The 22,164-nt window shown below is 43.2% G+C and overlaps 1 protein-coding gene across 1 annotated transcript; it reads right to left on the minus strand.

The window, feature by feature from the left end:
• Positions 1–249: 249 nt before the first annotated feature.
• LOC117061848 (scale keratin-like) lies at positions 250–17,236 on the minus strand. Its single transcript, XM_033174829.1, has 3 exons — positions 17,188–17,236; positions 1,767–1,854; positions 250–968 (listed from the first exon to the last, which is right to left on the minus strand). Exons 1-3 carry the CDS (start codon positions 17,196–17,198, stop codon positions 651–653), a joined length of 417 nt encoding a protein of 138 aa, XP_033030720.1. The 5' UTR covers positions 17,199–17,236; the 3' UTR covers positions 250–650.
• Positions 17,237–22,164: the final 4,928 nt, after the last annotated feature.

The raw sequence follows: 22,164 nt of genomic DNA on the forward strand, positions 1-22,164 counted from the left end.
GAGATCCACAGTTTGAAGTCTCAGGTTTGCACAAAACATCAAAATCAGAAACAGCTATACACTGAACTCATGGAACAGCAATAGGACAATACATCACCATGTTGCTACATGGAGGACCCATCTGCCTTCAGTTGAAGATGGTTTTGAATGTGCCATGTGCAATGGAGCTTGTTTTCTGATTTCTGGTGTATTTTTTTTTATTTACAGAAGTAGCCCACAACAGTGGTTTACAAATGGTGATTGATCAAAAATTCAATCAGGATTTTCACAAGGAGATCTATAGATGTTGGCACATAGTTTGTCCATGCTTGTCTCCCAAAATCTGTAGCCATGGAGGAACATTGCCTCCCTGTGAGCTCCAGCAGAGCAAACAGGACCTCTTCAGGGCCCAAGAAGAACCGAAGAAGAATGCTCATTGATGCAATACTTGTTCTTGACAGATGCACAGGCGATTCACAGCAAGGTAGAACAGGGCCTTGATGGTTTAAAGGTTTTGAAAATCACTAGCTTATAACACAATGGCATGTACATGTTAAACATACATTTCTAGAAACCATGCCTACAAATTCAATGGAGCCAATCTCTTGATTTCTTAGTCCATGATCCTCAACATATTCATTACGTGGATAGAGGTCTTCAGAGCTTCAATATCACTGGCAAGAGTTGCATCCACCCTCACTTCTTGACACAAATCTTTTGGAATAGATGCTCGATGAGCTCAGACCAGAGGCTGGACCACTGTAGAAGGAGCTGTATCCACCACGGCGCCCCCCCTCATGGTATGGAACCATACGAGCGCAAGGGTTGTATTGCTCAATGCCAAAGGGTTGGTCAGGGCAGTAGTAGAGAGCTGGCCCTGGGATGGTCAGGACGAAGGGAGGTGGCTGAATTGTGACGGTGGAGGCAGGGCAGCTGGCGAAGCATTGGTTCCACTGGGCAGACATATTTGCTGAACTGGTTGTGTGGATCTGAAAGGACACAACAGGGCAGGAGTAGATAAAAGTGTACAAGGGTGAATAATAATTGAATCTCAAAGTGGCATGTTCAATTTTCCAAAAGACATTGAAGAATCAACAGCAGTTGGCGAGGTATACAGGAAAATTAGGGAAGGAACTGGTGAACTGACTGCAATAGTGCCTAATTCAGTGATGGAAGAAAAATGATGAGCTGTAGCCAACAGTTCTACTTAGAGGAAATCCATTTTAACTAATGGAAATGATTCTCCCAGGTCCATTAATTTCAGTGGACGCACTTTGAATATAACTTAGTTGGATGCAACCCAACAAAAATAAAGAAAATAAACTGGAATATTATGTTAAACATTAAAGGGGACCTAATCAATATTTTAGTATAATCATAGATTTTATTGCTGAGAACCACCCTGGGACCATTTGCTGAATAGTAGATATGAAATCTATTAGATAGATAGATAAGCATTCTCTCTCTCTCTCTCTCTCTCTCTCTCTCTCTCTCTCTCTCTCTCTCTCCTCTCTCTCTCTCTCTCTCTCTCTCTCTCACACACACACACACACACACCCCTTCAATTTTCCTGAGGCTACAATTCTCATAAGCCCTGATCATTGGATATGCTTGCTAGGACTGATGGGAGTTGTAATCCACAACTCCTAGAGGGAAAAAGGTTGGCTACCCCAAGAGAGAGGGAGAGAGAAAACCAGGTAGATGACAAATTAACACATTACTAAATGATAACTTGATAAAATTCAAAGCCACCAATACGCTTTCCCAAGTATCTCAGCTAAACTTACCAGTTTCTGCAAGATCTCAAATGGAGTGTCTCTGTGCTGAGGGAATCTGATGAGGTTCCTCAGTGTCCTCTGGGTTTTTATATGGTTCCTGAGATGATGATGATGCATCAGATTCTAATTAATTTCCAAAGGCAATTTTTCCTTGAGTAACACTCAACTGGTTTCAAGGAGTGACATCATGATTCGTAACTCTTCCTCCTCATTGTTGATGTTTCACCCCATTGCCTCATAGGTGGGGTCCTGTTAGTGATATGGGTCAAGTGTTTCAAAGGTGATTTGGGGTGTTGGTTTTGTTAGTTCCACAGGTAGAACTGCAAACAACAACGACAACATTTTGTGGTTCTTTTGTTGGGGAGGTGGTGGAATAACACCTGAAAAATTCAAGAGGAAGGAAAGTGTTCTGTGAAGACTAGATATATTTATTGCAGGTGATGGCTGCACATAAACATAGCCAATAATGTGATTGTATCAAGATGGTTATAAATCAGATTCTGTGCCAGATCTAGAGACTTAGCTTGACTATACACGTGTTCTTCCTGATATAGTTTCAGATCTTTGAAGAAAATAATATCATCAGTGATATGGATAGTAGTAGTAATAGTAAACATCTCTCTCTCTCTCTCTCTCTCGCTAACACACATATTTTTAATTGCTCACAATTGGTTGTTCTCAACGCAAATATTTTTATATCATTTGTAATGTCTTGTGTGCCTGTGAGTGTGCACATGTGTTGTGAATTCTTTCCACTTTCCCCTGTTTGTTGACATTAACAAACTGACAGAGTATTAGGGAGCCGTGCTAGTCGTCTCCCCAGGGGCATCTGGTTGGCCACAGTGAGAACAGGATAGGCCTTTAGTTTGGCTGACAAGGGATAGTCTTATGTTCTCAATGGTCTAAAGATAAGGCTACCAAAATTTGTGGAGCTCGAATCCCCCATCTGGTGCAGGATGAAGTTTTCAATGTCTACTTGCCATGATCACTATACCTCCTCCTCCACCACTGGAGACACTATGCCTCTGAATATCATTTTCTGGGGAGCTTGAGTCGGGAGAGTGGGATTCTCATGGGAGCATCTGTATTTCCTCTCACTTTCTCCCCCCCCCCTTTTCTCCTTTCCTTTTCTCCTTTGCCCAGTCCGCCTCCCTTTTCTACCTCTCCCACTTTCCCTTCCTTATCTCTCCATTTCTTTACTCCTTCCTTCTTCCATCTCCTCTTTCTTCCTTTCCTCTTCTTTATTTCCCCTTCCCTTCATCTTCACTTTCTCTCTCTCATCTACCCCTCATTTTCCTTTCCTGGTTTTTTCCCCTTTCCTCTCTTTCTCCTCTTACCCTTTTTTTCTTCCTTTGTTCTTCCCCTCCTTTACTGATTCTTCCTTCCTTCACTTTCTAATTACAGCAATTGTTTTCTGTTAAATTACATTTCATAAGCAAGGCAAAATATATCACTGTCATCTACTCTATCTATCATCTATCTATCATCATCTCCATCTATCATCTATCTATCTATCTATCTATCATCTATCTATCATCTATCTATCTATCTATCTATCTATCTATCTTCTATCTATCTATCATCTATCTTCTATCATCTATCATCTATCATCTATCTATCATCTATCATCTATCATCTATCATCTATCATCTATCATCTATCTATTTATTATTATATTATCTATCTATATCTATCTATCTATCTATCTATCTATCTATCTATCTCTCATCTATCTATCTATAGCTAATTGGGAGCTTATACATTTCCTAAAGAGTGCAGAGGCTGTAACGTGTCACACATAGTCTCATGAGTTTGAGGCCCTGGGAATGCAACCAGGTCTTTCTACATCAAGGCACAGAAACCATGAGGGTGACCCACACGTTTTGCTCTTTGGGAAGTTTGGAGTGCCTGAAACTTACTCCCAGGTATCTGTAACTGGGTAAAGGTTGTGCAGTCTTACACTGCAATCCTAAGCATATTTTACTCTCAAGTAAGTCCCCCGTGAGTTCAAAGATTTACTTTTCTGGCATATTCCTGATCATTCTCACAGTTTCCATTATTATCATTATCACTGTCATAATTATCTCCTGCCTTTCCCCCTGACAGGGACTCAAGGCAGCATATACAGCTGGAATTTTATTTCATTCCATTTTGTGTATTGAAGGTGTTGTACACAAACCTTTCCCTCACACATTGTTTCTTTACAACAATCCTGTGAGGTGAGGTTAGGCTGAGAAGTTTTAATTTGCTCAACGTGACAGATGTATAAGGTATTGACTGCAGGGGATGCTCTCGATGCGAAACAAATGTCCCAATTTTCATCCAGAATGTCGAAGGTATGGAACATAGGTCCTTCTTGCTTTTTCATGGCATGAATGTGACCTTAGAGAACCCAAAATGGACCTAACTGCACACAGGAGACACTAAATGAAACCATAGATCCTTGAAGTACGCATCACTGGGGGCGTTACTGGTGCTCACCCACATTCCATAGATCAAAAGAGGGACTCCCTTGGTATTTGCAAGACTTCTGTGCACATACCATAAAAGCCTGAAACACCACCTCTCAAACTATGACACCTGGCTGAAGGCCCTTTCTCCACCCATAGCACGTTGCATGGGATTTTCTTTCCAATATTTATTTCTCTCACATCTCTGTCCTCTTCACTTGCCTTCAATGGGCGCCAGTTTCCATAGGAAACTGAGGAACGGTATTGTCTACACTGACTGGGAGTGGCTTCTGGGGTTTCAGGCCGGAGCCTTTACCCAGCCCTACCTTGGAGATGCCGAGGATTGAACTTGTGAACTTGTGCGTGCAAAGCAGATGCTCTACAACTGATGCTATGGCCCTTCCCTTAAGCTACATGTCTTGCGATACGAGCTTTGAGGTTCCCTCCCTTCACTGTTATTTTCCAGGTAAGCAATGAAGACCATTTATACTATGCAGAATTTTTTAGTTTCAGATTTATTACCTATCAGTTGCTTTAAAAAAAAAAGGAGGGAAAAAACACCTCACAAACCCTCCTAACTGTTGAAGGTCATATCAACACCGCAAATATAAAGCACTACGATACCATTTTAAAACAAAATAAAAATAATAATAAATTCCTTCCAGTAGCATCTTAGAGACCAGCTAAGTTTGTTCTTGGTATGAGCTTTCGTGTGCATGTACACTCTGCAGATACCTTTCTGAGAAGTTTAATTTGCTCAACGTGACGGATGTATATAGAGTATTTGACTGCAGGAGAAGCTCTCTGATGCGAAACAAAATGTCCCAATTTTCATCCGAGGAATGCACACGAAAGCTCATACCAATAACAAACTTAGTTGGTCTCTAAGGTGCTACTGGAAGGAATTTTTATTTTTTATTTTGTTTTGACTATGGCAGACCAACACAGCTACCTACCTGTAACTGATACCATTTCAAACAGTCATGGCTGCCCCAAAGAATTATGGGAGCTGTAGTTTATTACAGTTGATGAGATTCATCAGGATATGTCTATTCCCCCCACAGAGCTACAATTCCCAGTGCAGTGGAATGATAAATACTGCTTGACCAGGAACTCGGGGAATTGTTGTTCTGTGATGGGAATAGAGGAACTTTCTGCAGGCAAATGTATTGCTCTGTTTTGCTTTGGACCACATCAGTGAGGCCTAGAGGGGGGGTCTTGCCTTCTTGGCAGCCCAGGACCTCAATACATAATGTCCAGGCTTGCACCCCAGAGAGGTCACTTCGGTGCTGCTGATGCAGCAAAAACAACACAGGAGGCAACAGTTACAAAAATTACCAGCCTCTGCAACCACAACAGGCACTATGCTTCTCCAGCGTTTTGACTTCACCACTGGCGATAGACTCCATTGTCTCTTGAGACAGATGAATCTACCCATTTGGTAAGAAAGTTTTAAGTGAGATGAAGGCACGTTACTGTGGGCCTAGGGGAACATGCCAGTGGTAAGCCAATCTACGACGCAAAAAGTGGGGCAGCGAACATGTAGATTTTACCTTTGCTAAGTCGGGCTCGTTTCTAAATACACTTACATCAACAGACATATATTGTCCACAACAAGGAAGGAAGTACTGACTCTATTCTGCCTTGGTTAGACCACGCTATGAATACTGTGTCCAGTTTCTGGGCACCACAGTTTTAAGAAGGATATGACAAAGCTGGAATATGTACAGAGGAGAGCAAACCAAGATGGAATAAGGGTCTGGAAAACAAGCCTTATGGGAATGGTTTTGAAGTTGCTGGCTATGTTTTAATTTGGCAAGAAGACGAAAGAAGAAGAAAAGAAGAAGAGAAGAAGAGAAGAAGAAGAAGAAGAAGAGGAGGAGGAGGAGGCGTTTGGATTTGATATCCCCGCTTTATCACAACCTGAAGGAGTCTCAAAGCGGCTAACATTCTCCTTTCCCTCCCCCCCCACACAACAAACACTCTGTGGGTGAGTGGGGCTGAGAGACTCAAAGAAGTGTGACTAGCCCAAGGTCACCCAGCAGCTGCATGTGGAGGAGCGGAGACGCGAACCCGGTTCCCCAGATTACGAGTCTACCGCTCTTACCACTACACCACATTGGCTCTCAAGGAGACTGAGACACGATAGTCATCTTCAAATATCTCAAAGGCTCTCAAATGGAGGATGGAGCAAGCTTTGCCTTCTGCTCTGGAGGGGAGGACTCAAACAAATGGCTTCAATTTAGAAGAAAGGAGATTCTGACTAACATCAGGGAGAACTTTCTGAACAAAGAACTGTTCACAGTGGAATAGGCTCCCTTGAAAGGATGTGGGCTCTTCTTCATTGGAAGTTTTTAAGCAGAGGTTGGGTGTGTCCATGTGTCAAGGATGCTTTAGCTGAGATTCCAGCATTGCAGGGGATTGGACTAGGCACAGGGGTCAGCAAATGTTTTCAGCAGGGGGGGTGGTCCACTGTTCCTCAGACCTTGGCAGGGCAGACTATTTTTTTTTTGGGGGGTGAACAAATTCCTATGCCCCACAAATAACCCAGAGATGCATTTTAAATAAAAGCACACATTCTACTCATGTAAAAACACGCTGATTCCCGGACCATCCGCAGGCTGGATTTAGAAGGTGATTGAGCCGGATCCAGCCCCTGGGCCTTAGTTTGCCTACCCATGGACTAGATCAGGGGTGGCCAACTTCCAAGAGACTGCAATCTACTCACTGAGTTAAAAACTGGCAGTGATCTACCCCTTTTTGTTGAGCTTTTTTTAAGGAAGGAAAGCCCTGTTTTGGGGGGTTCACGATAAAAGTTGTTGAGCTTCTTTAGGGAAGAGGAAAGCGACATTGAGGTTTTTTTTAGGAAGGAAAGCCCTATTTTTTGTGGTTCAGGTCATTTTAGGGGTGCAGGGCAAAGATGTTGAGCCAAAGTTTTTTAGCTTCTTTGGAGGGAGCCACTGATCTACTGGTGATCTACCACAGATGCCCAGTAATCTACCGGTAGATCATGATCTACCTGTTGTACATGCCTGGACTAGATGATCCTCAGAGTCCCTTCCAGCTCGACAAGTCTTTGACTATGATTCTATACCCTTCTCTGAGTTCAAGAACACGTTGCATCCAAACACACGTGTGGTGTGTGTGTGTGGTGTGTGTGTGTGTGTGTGTAGCAGGACAAGTGAGGCATGTGGTCAGGGGAAGCCAGATAGTGAGACCTAGAGAGCTGCATTCACACACACACACACCAGGCTTGAAGTGCACCAATCTGACCAAGAGGAACTGAAATAATTCATTTTCAGTAGACTCTTTCTGCCAGCCTCCAGGGTGTTCTGCATGGAACTGTATTTAGCGAACCACAGTAAATTGCTAGGGCTTGAAATGGCTATAATTACTCCATGTCATATTCTGCGGCTATTGCTTAGTGAAGAAATAACGTTCAAGCCAAGAAACAACGTTATTTCCCAAGGTTTGTTTACTTTCTGATCGTTCTGTTTCCAGGAGGGTTGATGGAAGCCTTGTCAAGAGCACCCAGCTGTGACATGCTGGGTCATTCATGCAAAACTGATGGCAGGTACACATGTTTAACTTCCATTACGTCTCTGGCATCAAAGGGGAGAGTCGATGGGCCACTTGCCAGCCATTACTTGTAACCATCATTAGCAAACATCGTTTGTAATCACTGGCCTGCTTCCAAAGGGCTGTTGCAGACAAGCCCGAGAGGGCTAGACTTGCCCGGTTAGATTTCTGTAAGACTATGAAACAAGAATGTGCATGGCACATGTGTTGAGTTAAGACCATGTGGCACATCAAAAGAGGGAGAGAAAAAGATCATATTGGGTTTTCTCAGGGTGTGAGGCTGAGGAACGGGGGGAGACCTCCTAGGTGGGAAATGGGGGGGGGGGATTCAACTCTTGGTATATGGATGGAAGATTGAGGTGAAATGGTGACAGAGGGCCATATATAGATACATAATAAAAAAGAAAATATAAAATACAATATTCATGATCCTCATAAAACAAAATGACAGTGGTACTTTGGTTCCCGAACGGCTCAGCTGACAAACAAATTGGCTCACAAATTCCGCAAACCCAGAAGTAAATGTTCCGGTTTGTGAACATTTTTCGGAAGCCGAACATCCGATTCGGCTGTCGACATTGTTTACGGGGCCAAATAGCCAATCAGAAAATGCACCTTTGTTTTTTGAACATTTTGGAAGTCGAACAGACTTCCAGAATGGATTGAGTTTGAGAAGCAAGGTAGCACTGTAATAATAATAATAATAATAATAATAATAATAATAATAATAATAATAATAATTTATTTGTACCCCGCCCATCTGGCTGGGCTTCCCCAGCCACTCTGGGCGGCTCCCAAACGAATGTTAAAACAATACAGCGTTAGATATTAAAAAGTCCCTAAACAGGGCTGCCTTCAGATGTCTCTTAAAAATAGGATAGCTGCTTATTTCTTTGACATCTGATGGAAGTGTGTTCCACAGGGTGGGCGCCACTACCAAAAAGGCTCTCTGTCTGATTCCCTATAACTTCACCTCTCACAATGTGGGAACCACCAGAAGGCCCTCGGCGCTGGATCTCAGTGTCCAGGCTGAATGATGGGGGTGGAGACACTCCTTCAGGTTTATGGGACCCAGGCCGTTTAGGGCTTTAAAGGTCAACACCAACACTTTGAATTGTGCTCGGAAACGTACTGGGAGCCAATGTAGATATCTCAGGACCGGTGTTATGTGGTCCCGGCGGGTGCTCCCAGTCACCAGTCTAGCTGCAGCATTCTGGATTAGTTGTAGTTTCCGGGTCACCTTCAAAGGTAGCCCCACGTAGAGTGTGTTGCGGCAGTCCAAGCGGGAGATAACCAGAGCGTGCACCACTCTGGCGAGACAGTCCGCGGGCAGGTAGGGTCTCAGCCTGCGTACCAGATGGAGCTGGTAGACAGCCTCCCTGGACGCAGAATTAACCTGCGCCTCCATGAGGGTCATGATGGTTGCATTTTATATATTTTTACATTATTCTTTTCCTTTGATGTGTTGTTTTTAAATATATTTCTATAAAAAGATTTTGCTTAATATGTTAAAAACCTCTAATAAAATTCTCTAATTCTCTAATAAAATAAAAAGAAAGAAGAAGAAAATTAATACATTTAAATTCTACATAAAAACTAAAATACTTCTTAAACTCAATTACAACTCTATTAAAGCATGCATAGAACAACATTGTGAATTAGTATCTTTGTTATCTTTGCTTGAAAATTTACAAGTTAAAACAAAGAGAAGGTAAAGCCAAAACGAATTTATTGCCCGTGTTCCATGGGTGGACAAGATCTATTAGGCAAAGAGTAAGCCTTTTGCCTTTTGATATCTTTGAATCATGGAAATCTGGCTAGCATCTTCTCCAGATCCCGACGAGAATTGTGTCTGAGCCTAGATCTATGATAATCACAATACAACCTCCTTAGTCATTAAATACATATGTGAACCCCCAATCTGTGATTTTTGTTTTTTTTCATAACTCCTTCAGAACTCCTTCCCCTACCACGGAAAATCCTTGGCTGTTTTTCTCCACCCGGCCCCCACCCAAAAAATAAGAATAGTAGAAGACTTGGTCAGTTTGGATAAGATTGAACTTGAGAAAAAGCGAACTCCCCACACCCCAAAACCGCGTTTGAAAAAAATTGACCCATAGCAATTTCCGCAGACAGAACCCCACCTATAAGGTGAAACATTAGCAGTGATGAAGAGAATAGTGAAAACACTCCTTGAAACTACTTGGGTGTTAACTCATGGGGAAAACATGCATTTGGCAATAGATTAGAACTTTGTGAAAACAAAATGCATCATCTTCTTGGAAACCGTCTATAAAAACCCCGAAGAGACGTAGCAACAACACTCGACTCCTTCAGCGCAGAGACTCTCCACTTGAGTTCTTTTCACTGCAGAGTTGGTAAGTTATGATGGAATACGTTTTAACTTCTACCAAGCCTATCGGCGATTTCCTTCTCCCCAGCTTGCCTTTTCGTTAATTAAAACATGAATAAATTCTGGCTCATCAGAATAGTTCAACACCTAATATTTGTTCTCTCTGCTGGTTAGTAGGTGGAAATGATGAAGAAGGATTAACCCTTTCAGAGCCACATCTTTTTCTGTTGAGGTGCTCTCCTCTTTGTTGCAGATTTATTACCCGTTTTGAGGAGGAAGGTTAAGATGATCAGCGCAGATGCTACTAGTAATATCTTGGGATGGTGGTGATGCTCACACAGAGTCTAGGGATAGTTGTGTATCGTTGAGTGGAAGGTGAGCGTCAATGAAATGCAGTCAATAATGATTAGAAATAGCTGGTCAAGCTCTTGGTGGCAGGTTTCCAATAGGCTATTATGATGGAAAATGTGCTCTAATTAAGTTATATTGAAAATAGGCCAAACTCAAATAATTAGAATATCGTGGAAAGGTTCATTTCTTTCAGTAATTCAACTTAAAATGTGAAACTAATATATGAGATAGACTCATGGCATGCAAAGCGAGATATGCCAAGCCTTTATTTGTTATAATTGTGGTGATTATGGCGTACAGCTGATGAGAACCCCAAATTAACAATTTCAATTTTGGGGTTCTCATCATCTGTACGCCATAATCATCACAATTATAACAAACAAAGGCTTGACATATCTCACTTTGCATGTCATGAGTTTATCTCATATATTAAACTCCAGTAGCCAATGAAAACAATTGCTTGCATAAATGGACTTTTCCAAAATATTCTAATTTTTCGAGTTTCACCTGTACATGGTGATCTCTGGATGCTTTGAACTACAAACCCGGTTTCCTTGGCAATTGGCCAAGGTGGCTTGGGTTGGTGGGAGCTGTAGTCCACAACATCAGAAGGACACCATCCCAGACCTAAATTGTTCATGTTAAATAATCAGTGGGCCTATGCTGAGTAGGACTAAGGTAGACTGATGTTGGCTTTGTGGAGGATAATGGTACCAGTGGCTGCTGGCCACAATGCCTACATTCAGCATCCATTGTCAAAGCCATTAACCCTCTGTGTGCCAGTTGCTGGGAACCACAAATGGAGTGATTTGCTACTGCACTCAGGTTCTCCTTTCCAGCTTCCCATTGGCATCTGGTTGGCTACTATAAGAGCAGGTTGTTGGATGGGTAGGGCCAATGGTCTGAAGCAACAGGGCTCCTTATGTCCATCAATTTGTTTCATCAGTATTATACAATATAGGGATGTGGGTGGCACTGTGGTCTAAACTACTGAGCCTCTTGGGCTGGCCGATCTGAAGGTTGGTGGTTCAAATCCCTGCAACAGGGTGAGCTCCCGTTGCTCTGTCCCAGCTCCTGCCAACCTAGCAGTTCAAAAGCACACCAGTGCTAGTAGATAAATAGGTACCATTGCAGTTGGAAGGTAAATAGTGTTCCCGTGCACTCTGGTTTCCATCACAGTGTCCCATTGCACCAGAAGCAGTTTAGTCATACTGACCACATGACCCAGAAAGCTGTCTGTGGACAAACGCCGGCTCCTTCGGCCTGAAAGCGAGATGAGAGCCACAACCCCATAGTTGCCTTTGACTGGACATAAGCATCCAGGGGTCCTTTACTGTGCAATGTGGCCCTAATCCATTATTAGTTTGTTTTTTCACCTCTGAAGTTTTGCACCTTCATAAATGTCTGTTGATGAACCTGAACACTGTGAAATTCATTCATTTCTTAATCATGTGCATTTCATCCATTTCCCACCTGTATGTGTCCCTTCAGATCCACGAAACCAGTTCAGCCAAGATGTCTGCACAATATAACCAATGCTTCGCCAGCTGCCCTGCCTCCACAGTCACGATTCAGCCACCTCCCTTTGTCCTGACCATCCCCGGGCCAGCTCTGTACTGCCCCGACCAACCCTTTGGCATTGAGCAATGCAACCCTTGTGCTCGCATGATTCCCTACCATGAAGGTGCAAGCCGTGGGGGATACAACTCCTTCTCTGGTGGCATAGCCTCCCGTCTGAGCTCTGCAAGCATCTATTCGCAGAAACTCCAGTCCGGATACCAGAGTGGATGCAGCCCATGCCAGAGATTCTAAATCCCAAAACCACTGTCCACAGAATGTATATGATGAAGAACGCAGAGAAAGAAATCAATATGTTACATCTACTGAATGTGTAGATGTGCTTTCTAGAAATGTATGTTCAACTTGTACAACCCAGGAGTTGAAACTTCTACCTTCAAGAACCCCTTTTCACATCTACTGGGAAACTCATCCACACCTGTCATCCACCATACTGCAACACTCTGGATTCTGAGTCATGTTCTAAGGGCAAGAATATCACTTGTGTGGCCTCACTCCTGCCCTGTTTGAGCTGAGAAATGTGGCATGCATGAAATCCAATGCTCCTCCATAGCTATAATTGTAAGGCGAAGGTGACACCTGTTCATTGCTGCTCATCTCCTCAGTTCCAAAACAACCAGTGTGGGCTATTTATTAAAACGTAGTGACATTGTTTAACAGGCTTTTCAAATACAATCTACTCAGTGTTTGCAGGTGCTAGTCCTCTGTGTTGTTACATGTTGCTTCATGTTACCATTAAAAAAACACCACCACATTTCAGTGTCCCCATTGCCTTGTTAACCTTCAAGTGGTGTCCGATTTTGCACATCTGTATTTCCTGAAAATTCAAACTGTGGGATTGTGTGTGTCTTCTCTTTCGAAATAAAGCCTTTATTGCATCAAAATTCCCAGTTCCTTGCTGTTCTTTTTCAGATGATGTTTATGAGGTAAAACAGGGCTACTACCGCACCCCAAAAATAATCTGTCTGTGGCTTGCATACAGTGGTACCTCGACTTACAAATTACTCGACATATGAATTTTTCGACTTACAAATGGACATCCGTTGGCGGTTTTAGATGGTGTTTACTCGACTTACAAATTTTTCTGAATTTTTCATTTCCAATGCATTCCTATGGGGAAATCGCTTTTTTCGACTTACAATTTTTTTGACCTACGAATGTGCATTCGGAAAGGATTAAATTCGTAAGTCGAGGTATCACTGTATATAAAGCAGAATTCCTGGGTATGCTAAAGTATGTACTTTTTTTGTAAGCATCTAAGAGCTGATCATATATAGTAAAGCCATTCCTACCATTGGTCAGTGCAAAATGAAGAGGAGGCATGGCCAGGTGGGAAATAATAATAATAATAATAATAATAATAATAATAATAATAATAATAATAATAATAATAATAATATATTAATTATACCCCACCCTGCTGGCTGGGTTTCCCAACAGAATTAAAAGCACAATAAAACTGTATTGAGAGTGAGTTTTTCTTCCAGTGCAAAGCTTGTTGTCTATAATGAGTTCAGACCAAAGGAAGTTCTATTTTTTTAAAAAAGTCATGCAATGGAAACAGGGAATATCATCTAATATTTCTCTCAAAGCACAATATCTAACTTCTTATTTTTGCCTGAAGACTCAAAGGGAAAATAAAGGTATGCTTGAAATGACTTGAGATGTTGAGGTAATTAGGGCATCCATGGGAACAAAGTCATATGATAAAGCTATTGAAGGAAATATATATTTGAAACAACAATTTAAAGAACAACAGGTCTCCCTTCAAAAAAACATTACCAGTAATTGAAACTAATGGCACCTTTACACACACACACACACACACACACACACACGCAGCTGATCTGAGAACCTGCCTGGATAATAGCACCAAAATTGAATCAAAAGCTATGATTCAGGTTATAATTAAAGGAAAAAACTCTAAGGAAATTTTTAAAAGAGAATGCAGGCATTAAAAATTAGGTTAGAACAGGGGTCAGCAACCTTTTTCAGCCGTGGGCCGGTCCACCGTCCCTCAGACCATGGGGGGGCGGACTATTTTTTTTTTGGGGGGGGGATGAACAAATGCCTATGCCCCACAAATAACCCAGAGATGCATTTTAAATAATAGGACACATTCTACTCATGTAAAAACACGCTGATTCCCAGACCGTCCGCGGGCCGGACTGAGAAGGCGATTGGGCCGCATCTGGCCCCCGAGCATTAGGTTGGCTACCCCTGGGTTAGAAGAAGCAGAAAATATACGTTAAGGCGATATGATTGGAGTCTGCATAGAATTAAAGAAGGGACCGAAGCAGAATACCTTTTTTTAAAAAAAAAAAAAATCTTTGGCAAATTTGCTTAATTCAATAGTACCAATTTTATACGTTACACTGTATGAGATAGATGGATACCACATTACGGCCTCACCCAGATCCATTGTTTGGTGCTTCTCCCACTTTAACAAAAAAATAAATAAATAAAAAATAGGAAATAACACAAAAAGTTATGTCAGCTTGAAACAGTCACATATGAAGATCCATCAGCAATATTACTGGAGGAGCTGCATTGCACTTTGGCTAAAAATGAATTACTGAGTAATATGTGTTTCAGAGGTTAAACAAAATTGCTGTCTCTTGAAGAAAATTGGTCACTATACAGGTGAAACTCGAAAAATTAGAATATCGTGGAAAAGTCCATTTATGTAAGCAATTGTTTTCATTAGCTACTGGAGTTTAATATATGAGATAGACTCATGACATGCAAAGCGAGATATGTCAAGCCTTTGCTTGTTATACTTGTGATGATTATGGCACACAGCTGATGAAAACCCCAAAGTTGAGATTGTTAATTTGGGGTTCCCATCAGCTGTATGCCACAATCATCACAATTATAACAAAGAAAGGCTTGACATATCTCGCTTTGCATGTCATGAGTCTATCTCATATATTAGTTTCACATTTTAAGTTGAATTACTGAAAGAAAGGAACCTTTCCACAATATTCTAATTTTTCAAGTTTCACCTGTAAAAGAGCCTAACCTAAGGGAGAGAGGGCGGAAGAACTGGCCGAGCAGGGAGAAAAACAGGGGCGATGGGCAGTTTAAATAACCTGTGCCCTTGGGAGCTTTCAATTCTACTTCACCTTTATGTCTGGTGCTGGGGCAGTGGATATGCTGGGCTATCGCCCTGCCTCAATAAAGGACTGGATGAGAGCCAATAAACTGAAGCTCAGTCCAGGTAAGATTGAAGCACTGCTAGCACACTGTTCCCTAGACCAGATGGACGGGTGGTGGTCTGCTCTTGACAGTGGCAGAGCAAGCCGATCGGGCACTTGGGGCAGCGTGTGTGCCCTGTGCCCAGGCGTGAGGGCAGCCGCCCGTGGGGCCAGGCCAGTCAGGGCAGGGTACACCACAAGGCCTCCGAGGAGTCTGCCTGCCTCCTCCCACTCAGATGCCCTACAGCTGGAGGGGAGGCAGCGGGTGGACCATTTAGAGCAGTGCATACCCTGCGGGCGTCCAAGTCACCACGTCACTCCCAGGAGAGATGCGTGGCTCGGGCGCACTGCAGGCCACTTGGTGAGTGCCGCCCAGAATTTTGTCAACCCCCCCCCTCAGTGGGGACAGCCAGGGCGGACCTCCCCCACCGCACCCCCTTCCTCCGCCCCTGACTGTTGATGGTGTTTTACAGCCTCTGAAGGAAGATTGAGCCTAAAGAGTCTCATGTGGTTATTGCTAAGTCTGGATAGTACCTCATGTGGAGATAGGTGGTCCTTGAGGTACTGCGGTCCTGAGGCAGTTAAGGCATTGTAGGTCAAAACCAGCACTCTGAATTAGGCCTGGAAACGAATTGGCAGCCAGTGCAGTTGGGCCAGGATCAGAAGAATATGCTCAAACAATCTTGCTCCGGTGAGCAGCCTGACGGATGAATTCTGCACAGGCTGAAGTTTCTGAACTCTCTTCAGAGGCAGTTCCTCTCTTCCCAGGCATATCCTATGCCCTTTTATTTGAGGCAAGAACAAAACCAAACCAAAAGTTTGAAACCCACAGATTAAAAGCCGTTGAAAAACAATTTAAAACAGGGGAGCATCTGGGGAGTGAACAGAGTCTGTTCCTGCGCTTTTCACCTACCTCAGGTGTTCACCCTTGGCTGACCTATGATGGAGCTCTGGGTCAGCGCTACCTGCAAGGGTGCAGGGAGCTAGTCGAACCAGAGCCTATGCAACCACTCACTTTTCTGTAATCAATAAAGTTGTGGCCTAAATTCTGCCAAAAAACAAAACGAAAATTTGAGTCAAACGTGTGTTTATTTAGGGGGGAGGTCTCTAGGTCTGAACATGCAACATGCTTCTCAGGATACCAGATTCAATCTTTAGTGTCAAAGATTGTATACCTGAAGGAGCGTCTCGACCCCCATTGTTCAGCCCGGACACTGATATCCAGCACCAAGGGCCTTCTGGCAGTTCCCTCACTGAGAGAAACAAAGCTACAGGGAACCAGACAGAGGGCCTTCTTGGTAGTAGTGCCCGCCCTGTGGAACGCCCTGCTATCTCATGTCAAAGAGATAAACAACTACCTTACATTCAGAAGACATCTGAAGGGAAGTTTTTAATCTGTGACATTTTAATGTATCCTAATATCTGTTGGAAGCCTCCCAGGGTGGCTGAGTATTATTATTATTATTATTATTAAAGATCAAAGAAATGGAAACTTAATTAGATTTGAACAATTGCTTATGGAAAGCAGGGGAATTACAAAGGGATGGTTTCAGTAATTTATAAGTTATTGTTAAACCTTGAGGGTCATATACAGAGAAATGGAGGGCCGCATCCACCCCCTCCAAGCTCGAAGTTCACCAGTCTAGTAAAGAGGATTTGCAAGAATTCCTCTTGATCAGACTTTGTAAAATAATAGTAATAATAAGACCTCTTAACTTTTTCTGCCTTTCTCCCAAGTGTGATGAACCATTTTTTCTCTCTCTCTCTCCCCCCGCACAATAATTAAAGAACAACAAATTTGGAGGGCCCTGAAATTACTATAATTATTCTAAATCATTTCCCATGGCCATTACTTAACTAAGCATATTTAAGAAATAATGTTATGCCTCAAGTTGAGAGTTGTGCCTCAAGGCTTCGCTTACTTCCTAATCATCCTTCCGGGAAGAGTTGATGCAACCTTTGTCAAGAGCATTCAGCTGCGGTGTGCTGGGTCATTTATGCACAAAACTATGGCAGGTGCACCTGTATAATTGTAATTAAGTCTCTGGCATCTAAGGGGAGACTGAAAGAGTCATTTTGCCAGGCCTTATTTGTAACCATCCTTAGCAACCACCATTTGTAATCATTGGCCTATTTCCAAAGGGCTGTTTCAGGCAAGCCCGAGATCTGGACAGGACCTGTTAGGTTTCTGTAGGATTGTGATCCAATGCAATAATGTTTCATTGGTTAATCATCACCTGTATTTAGTTTATGGCATATCTCCCTCCCTCCCTCTCTCCCTCCCTCTCTCTCTGTGTGTGTCTGTGTGTCACGAAGACTATGGGATACATCAAAAGAGAACAAATGAAAAACATAGGATCACAAAGCCAATTCAGAGGAAAATCTTTTTTTACCCTCCCTCAGTCTGAGACAGCACTTTTTACCACTGCCGCTTCAGAAATCACCAAAGGATGCTTTCATAATCCTGAAGAAAGATGTCCTGAGAAGCTCACCCTTCTGACTCAGACCCAATATACAAGGTGTGACAGGAAAGTTTGGTGAATAGTCACAGAAATCGGACAGCGAGAAATATTCAAACATACAGTCAGCGTCAGAAACCCACAAGGCGCTCACAATTGGGTACAGAGATGAAGCTGTAACTTGAAAGACAGTGTGTGAGGGGTTTAAGCGTTTCCATGAAGGACAACAAACCATCAAAGACAACCCTCGGTCTGGCAGACCGTCAACAAGCAGAACGGCGGCAAATGTCAACAGAGTTCATGAGTTATTGATGCGGAATCGGCATTTGTCCGTCCGAATGATGGCGGAAGAATTGCATATTCCGTGTACAATCATTACTGAGGTTACTGAGTTGTCCCACCCTCCATATTCTCCTGATCTGGCCCCACCGGATTTCTTTGTTTTTTCCAAAACTGAAATCTGCACTGAAAGGGCGCAGATTTTCCAACATTTCAAACGTCCAAGCTGTTGTGACGAAGGAACTGAAAGCAGTATGAAAAGAGGACTTCTCCAGAAGATTCCAACAGTTCTACGAATGCTGTTAATGGTGCATTGTATCAGAGTGGGCCTACTTTGAAGGCCTGTAAGGCATGTATGTTCGAATATTTATCGCTGTCCGATTCCTGTGACCATTCACCGAACTTTCCGGTTACACCTTGTATATATTGGTCTGAAACATGACACATTTAGAGCCTCAAATAAACATTTATTCCTTGGCACCTTGCATGTTAAGTCACTCCAACATATGCATTCCCTAAGATGTGGTAATGTTCCCGGGAACTCACAGTCCCTTTGTTCCCAAAATGATTCCAGCCAATTTGTTGCTATTCCAGATTCACCCATTTCCCAAACAGGCATGTTCCTCACCACACCTTCTTTTCGTATGACAAACCCACCTCCCTCTGCAGTAAACCATCTTCCAAACTAATGGGAATGACCGAGACATTTCATGGCACAATTGATAACTTCCGTTCTGTGGAATATATATTTCCCAATATATGAGCCATCCAGGCCAAGACTGCAATTAAGGCAAACCCAGTTTTTGTTGTGAGCCATTTCAAATGATTACCCGAAAATATTGGCCCAAGAACTGAAGTAAGACCTCAGATCAGAAATGTCCTTGTTAGAACATTTCTATTAAGTCACTGGGATCAGATCCCCCCCCCCCGGTCATAGGGGTCATTTAGAGCAGGGGTTGGGAACTTCAAAAGTTGAACTACAGCATCGCCATGCCTAGCCATTGGCTATGCTTGCTACAGCAGGTGGGATTTGTAGTTCAGCAACATCTGGAGGGCCAAAGGTTCCCCACCAGTTTCAGAGCTTCCTATGGGGCAGAGTATGAAGATGAAATAAGCAAACAAATAGTTCATCTCCATTTACTTTCAACCAGGGATTATCATGGTGCACACTTGTGTATCTATAGCACCACAAACTTTATTTGTCTGATATTTGATGTCCTCAAGAACATTTACTGCTTGGGGGAAGGACAAGTGTGCTCCAAAAGATTTTTGTTTCCTTTATTTACTTTCATAGGTGTCAGGGAACTGCCACCTGGCCCACCGAGGGGACTGGAGGAACTGTTGGGATACAGGGAACCCCAACACCAACTGAGCAGCAGTACCTCTCCCAGCGCGAAAAGCAGCCACACCTCTAGTGGGGAGGAAGGGGAAGGGGCCAGCCAAGCTAGGAGAGGGCTTGGGGATGCTACAGAGAGCCCCAGCACCTCATCCAGCCAGGAGCGGCAAACAGGGAGTCTGGCGGGGAGATGTCTTGAGACCCTGCGCTCACCTCGCCCGGCTGGTCTGGAGGGAGGCAGGCCATTTCCGCCGCCCCAATTTTCACAGAGGGGTGAAACGCACAGAGGGTAGGAGGAGACTTGGGGTGCCAAAGTTCTTATGCTGGGGAAAGAGCCGGAAGGCGCCTCTCCCGGATTCTGCTAGTGACTGAGTTAGACATGTACTTTGTAGCTCTGTACTGTAAATACTTTGCACAATAAACCTGTAAACAGACGGGTTGGGCTCCGGCCTTGTTACTCGTGAGACACCACCACTCGGACCTTACAATAGGTAAAGGTAAAGGGACCTTTGACAGTTAAGTCCAGTCGCAAACGACTCTGGGGTTGTGGCGCTCATTTCACTTTCCTGGCTGAGGGAGCCGGCATTTGTCCGCAGACAGTTTTTCTGGGTCATGTGGCCAGCATGACTAAGCCGCTTCCCGCTTCTGGTGAAACCAGAACAGTGCACGAAAACGCCGTTTACCTTCCCGCCGGAGCAGTACCTATTTATCTACTTGCACTTTGACGTGCTTTCAAACTGCTAGGTTGGCAGGAGCAGGGACCGAGCAACGGGAGCTCACCCCGTTGTGGGGATTCAAACCGCTGACCTTCTGATCGGCAAGCCCTAGGCTCAGTGGTTTAGACCACAGCGCCACCCACGTTCCTTTACTTTCATATCCATGTGCAAATTACAGGATTGCAGCCCTGGATTCTTAAACCCCTGTTCATCATTTTAATGTGGCTTGTAAAGTTTTATTGCAGATCATGTTTCTCCTCCCACACATTTGAGTGTGAATGATAAACAAGCAGTTCCTCCTCCACCTTACAGATGTACTTACAGTAATAAATGATGTTGTTGCTGACCTTTAAAGTCCTAAACAGTTTCAGCCTTGCATACCTGAAGGAGCATCTCCATCCTCATTGTTCAGCCCAGACACTGAGGTCCAGCTCTGAGGGCCTTCTGGCAGTTCCCTCCAAGAAGTGAAGCTACAGGGAACCAGGCAGAGGGCCTTCTTGGTAGTGGCACCCACCCTGTGGAACAACCTCCCACCAAATGTTGAGAAAATAAGCAACTACCCAGTAACTGATTTTTCGAAGACACCTGGAAGCAGTCTTGTATAAGGAAGTTTTTATTGTTTGAGGGTTTTTAATATTTTGCTGGAAGCTGCCCAGAGTGGCTGGGGCAACCCAGTCAGATGGGTGACAGAAGAAGAAGAAGAAGAAGAAGAAGAAGAAGAAGAAGAAGAAGAAGAAGAAGAAGAAGAGGAAGGGTTTTGTTGTTTAGTCGATTAGTCATGTCCGACACTTCTTGACCCCCATGGACCAGAGCACGCCAGGCACTCCTGTCTTCCACTGCCTCCCAGAGTTTCATCAAATTCATGTTGGTCGCTTGTATAATACTGTCCAACCATCTCGTCCTCTTTGGTCCCCTTCTCCTTGTGCCCTCTATCTTACCGAACATCAGAGGTTTTTTCTCTCTCTCTCCCAAGAGTCTTCTCATCTCATGAGGTGGCCAAAGTATTTGAGCCTCAGCTTCAGGATCTGTCATTCCAGTGAGCACTCAGAGTTGATTTCCTTCAGAATGGATAGGTTCGATCATTTTAGAATCCATGGGACTCTCAAGAGTCTCCTACAGCACCACAAGAAGAATTGTACACAGCCTTTAAGAGTAAAGCTCTTTCAAGGCAACTTATGCAATTAAGAAGTACTACTGCTACTACTTCTTGATTGCAGAAGTTGCCTTGAAAGAGCAAGTATTACGGTTACTACTGGGACGTGGGTGGCACTGTAGGTTAAACCACAGAGCCTAGGGCTGGCCTATCAGAAGGTCAGCGGTTTGAATCCATGTGATGGGGTGAACTCCCGTTGCTTGGTCCCTGCTCCTGCCAACCTAGCAGTTTGAAAGCACGTCAAAGTGCAAGTAGATAAATAGGTACCACTCTGGCAGGAAGGTAAACGTTCCCCAATTTTCTGCTTTTTTTCTATGCTCTTTTCACTAATAAAAATGTTCTACACATTTGAATGCAGTATTTGTGCCCATTACTTGGCTGGGTGGGAGTGGTGAATTGTTTTGGTATATGCCACTTATTTTTAGAAGAAAAATCTTAGCAGTTTACAAGTATTGTAAAACATTAAAAATCAGGAACAATAAATACATTATGCAAAACCCAGAAGCTTCAAGAAATGAATTTACGAAATAATATGTATATGAAAAGAAATGTCATTACTGTATTACGAAATCCACAGCTGAAATCGCAGATTCTGTCATCTTGGCATATAAATATATCAATCAATCAGTAGTTTTATTACAGTCAGGGTAAAATACCGGTATAGAGCCCAACTGACAATACATGGGAAATGCAATTTCCCAAGATAAAGTAATAAAATTGATCATTTCATTTCTTACATGCTTGGCATGCTTTGTGATATATGAGCTGATATTAAATAAATGATGCATTAACAAATTTTCACCTGAATGCATTAGCAAACTAGTTACAAGAGAGTAAATTATATGGCATGTCATACCACAATATTAGTTACAATACATGTGTCAGAGTCTCAGTACCTCCTACATTACATGAACACAATGTATTTGGGAATGGAATTATCGAAAAGCTGCCCTGGA

This window comes from Lacerta agilis, chromosome 17 (genome assembly GCF_009819535.1).
Source record: "Lacerta agilis isolate rLacAgi1 chromosome 17, rLacAgi1.pri, whole genome shotgun sequence".
NCBI classification, from domain to species: domain Eukaryota; kingdom Metazoa; phylum Chordata; class Lepidosauria; order Squamata; family Lacertidae; genus Lacerta; species Lacerta agilis.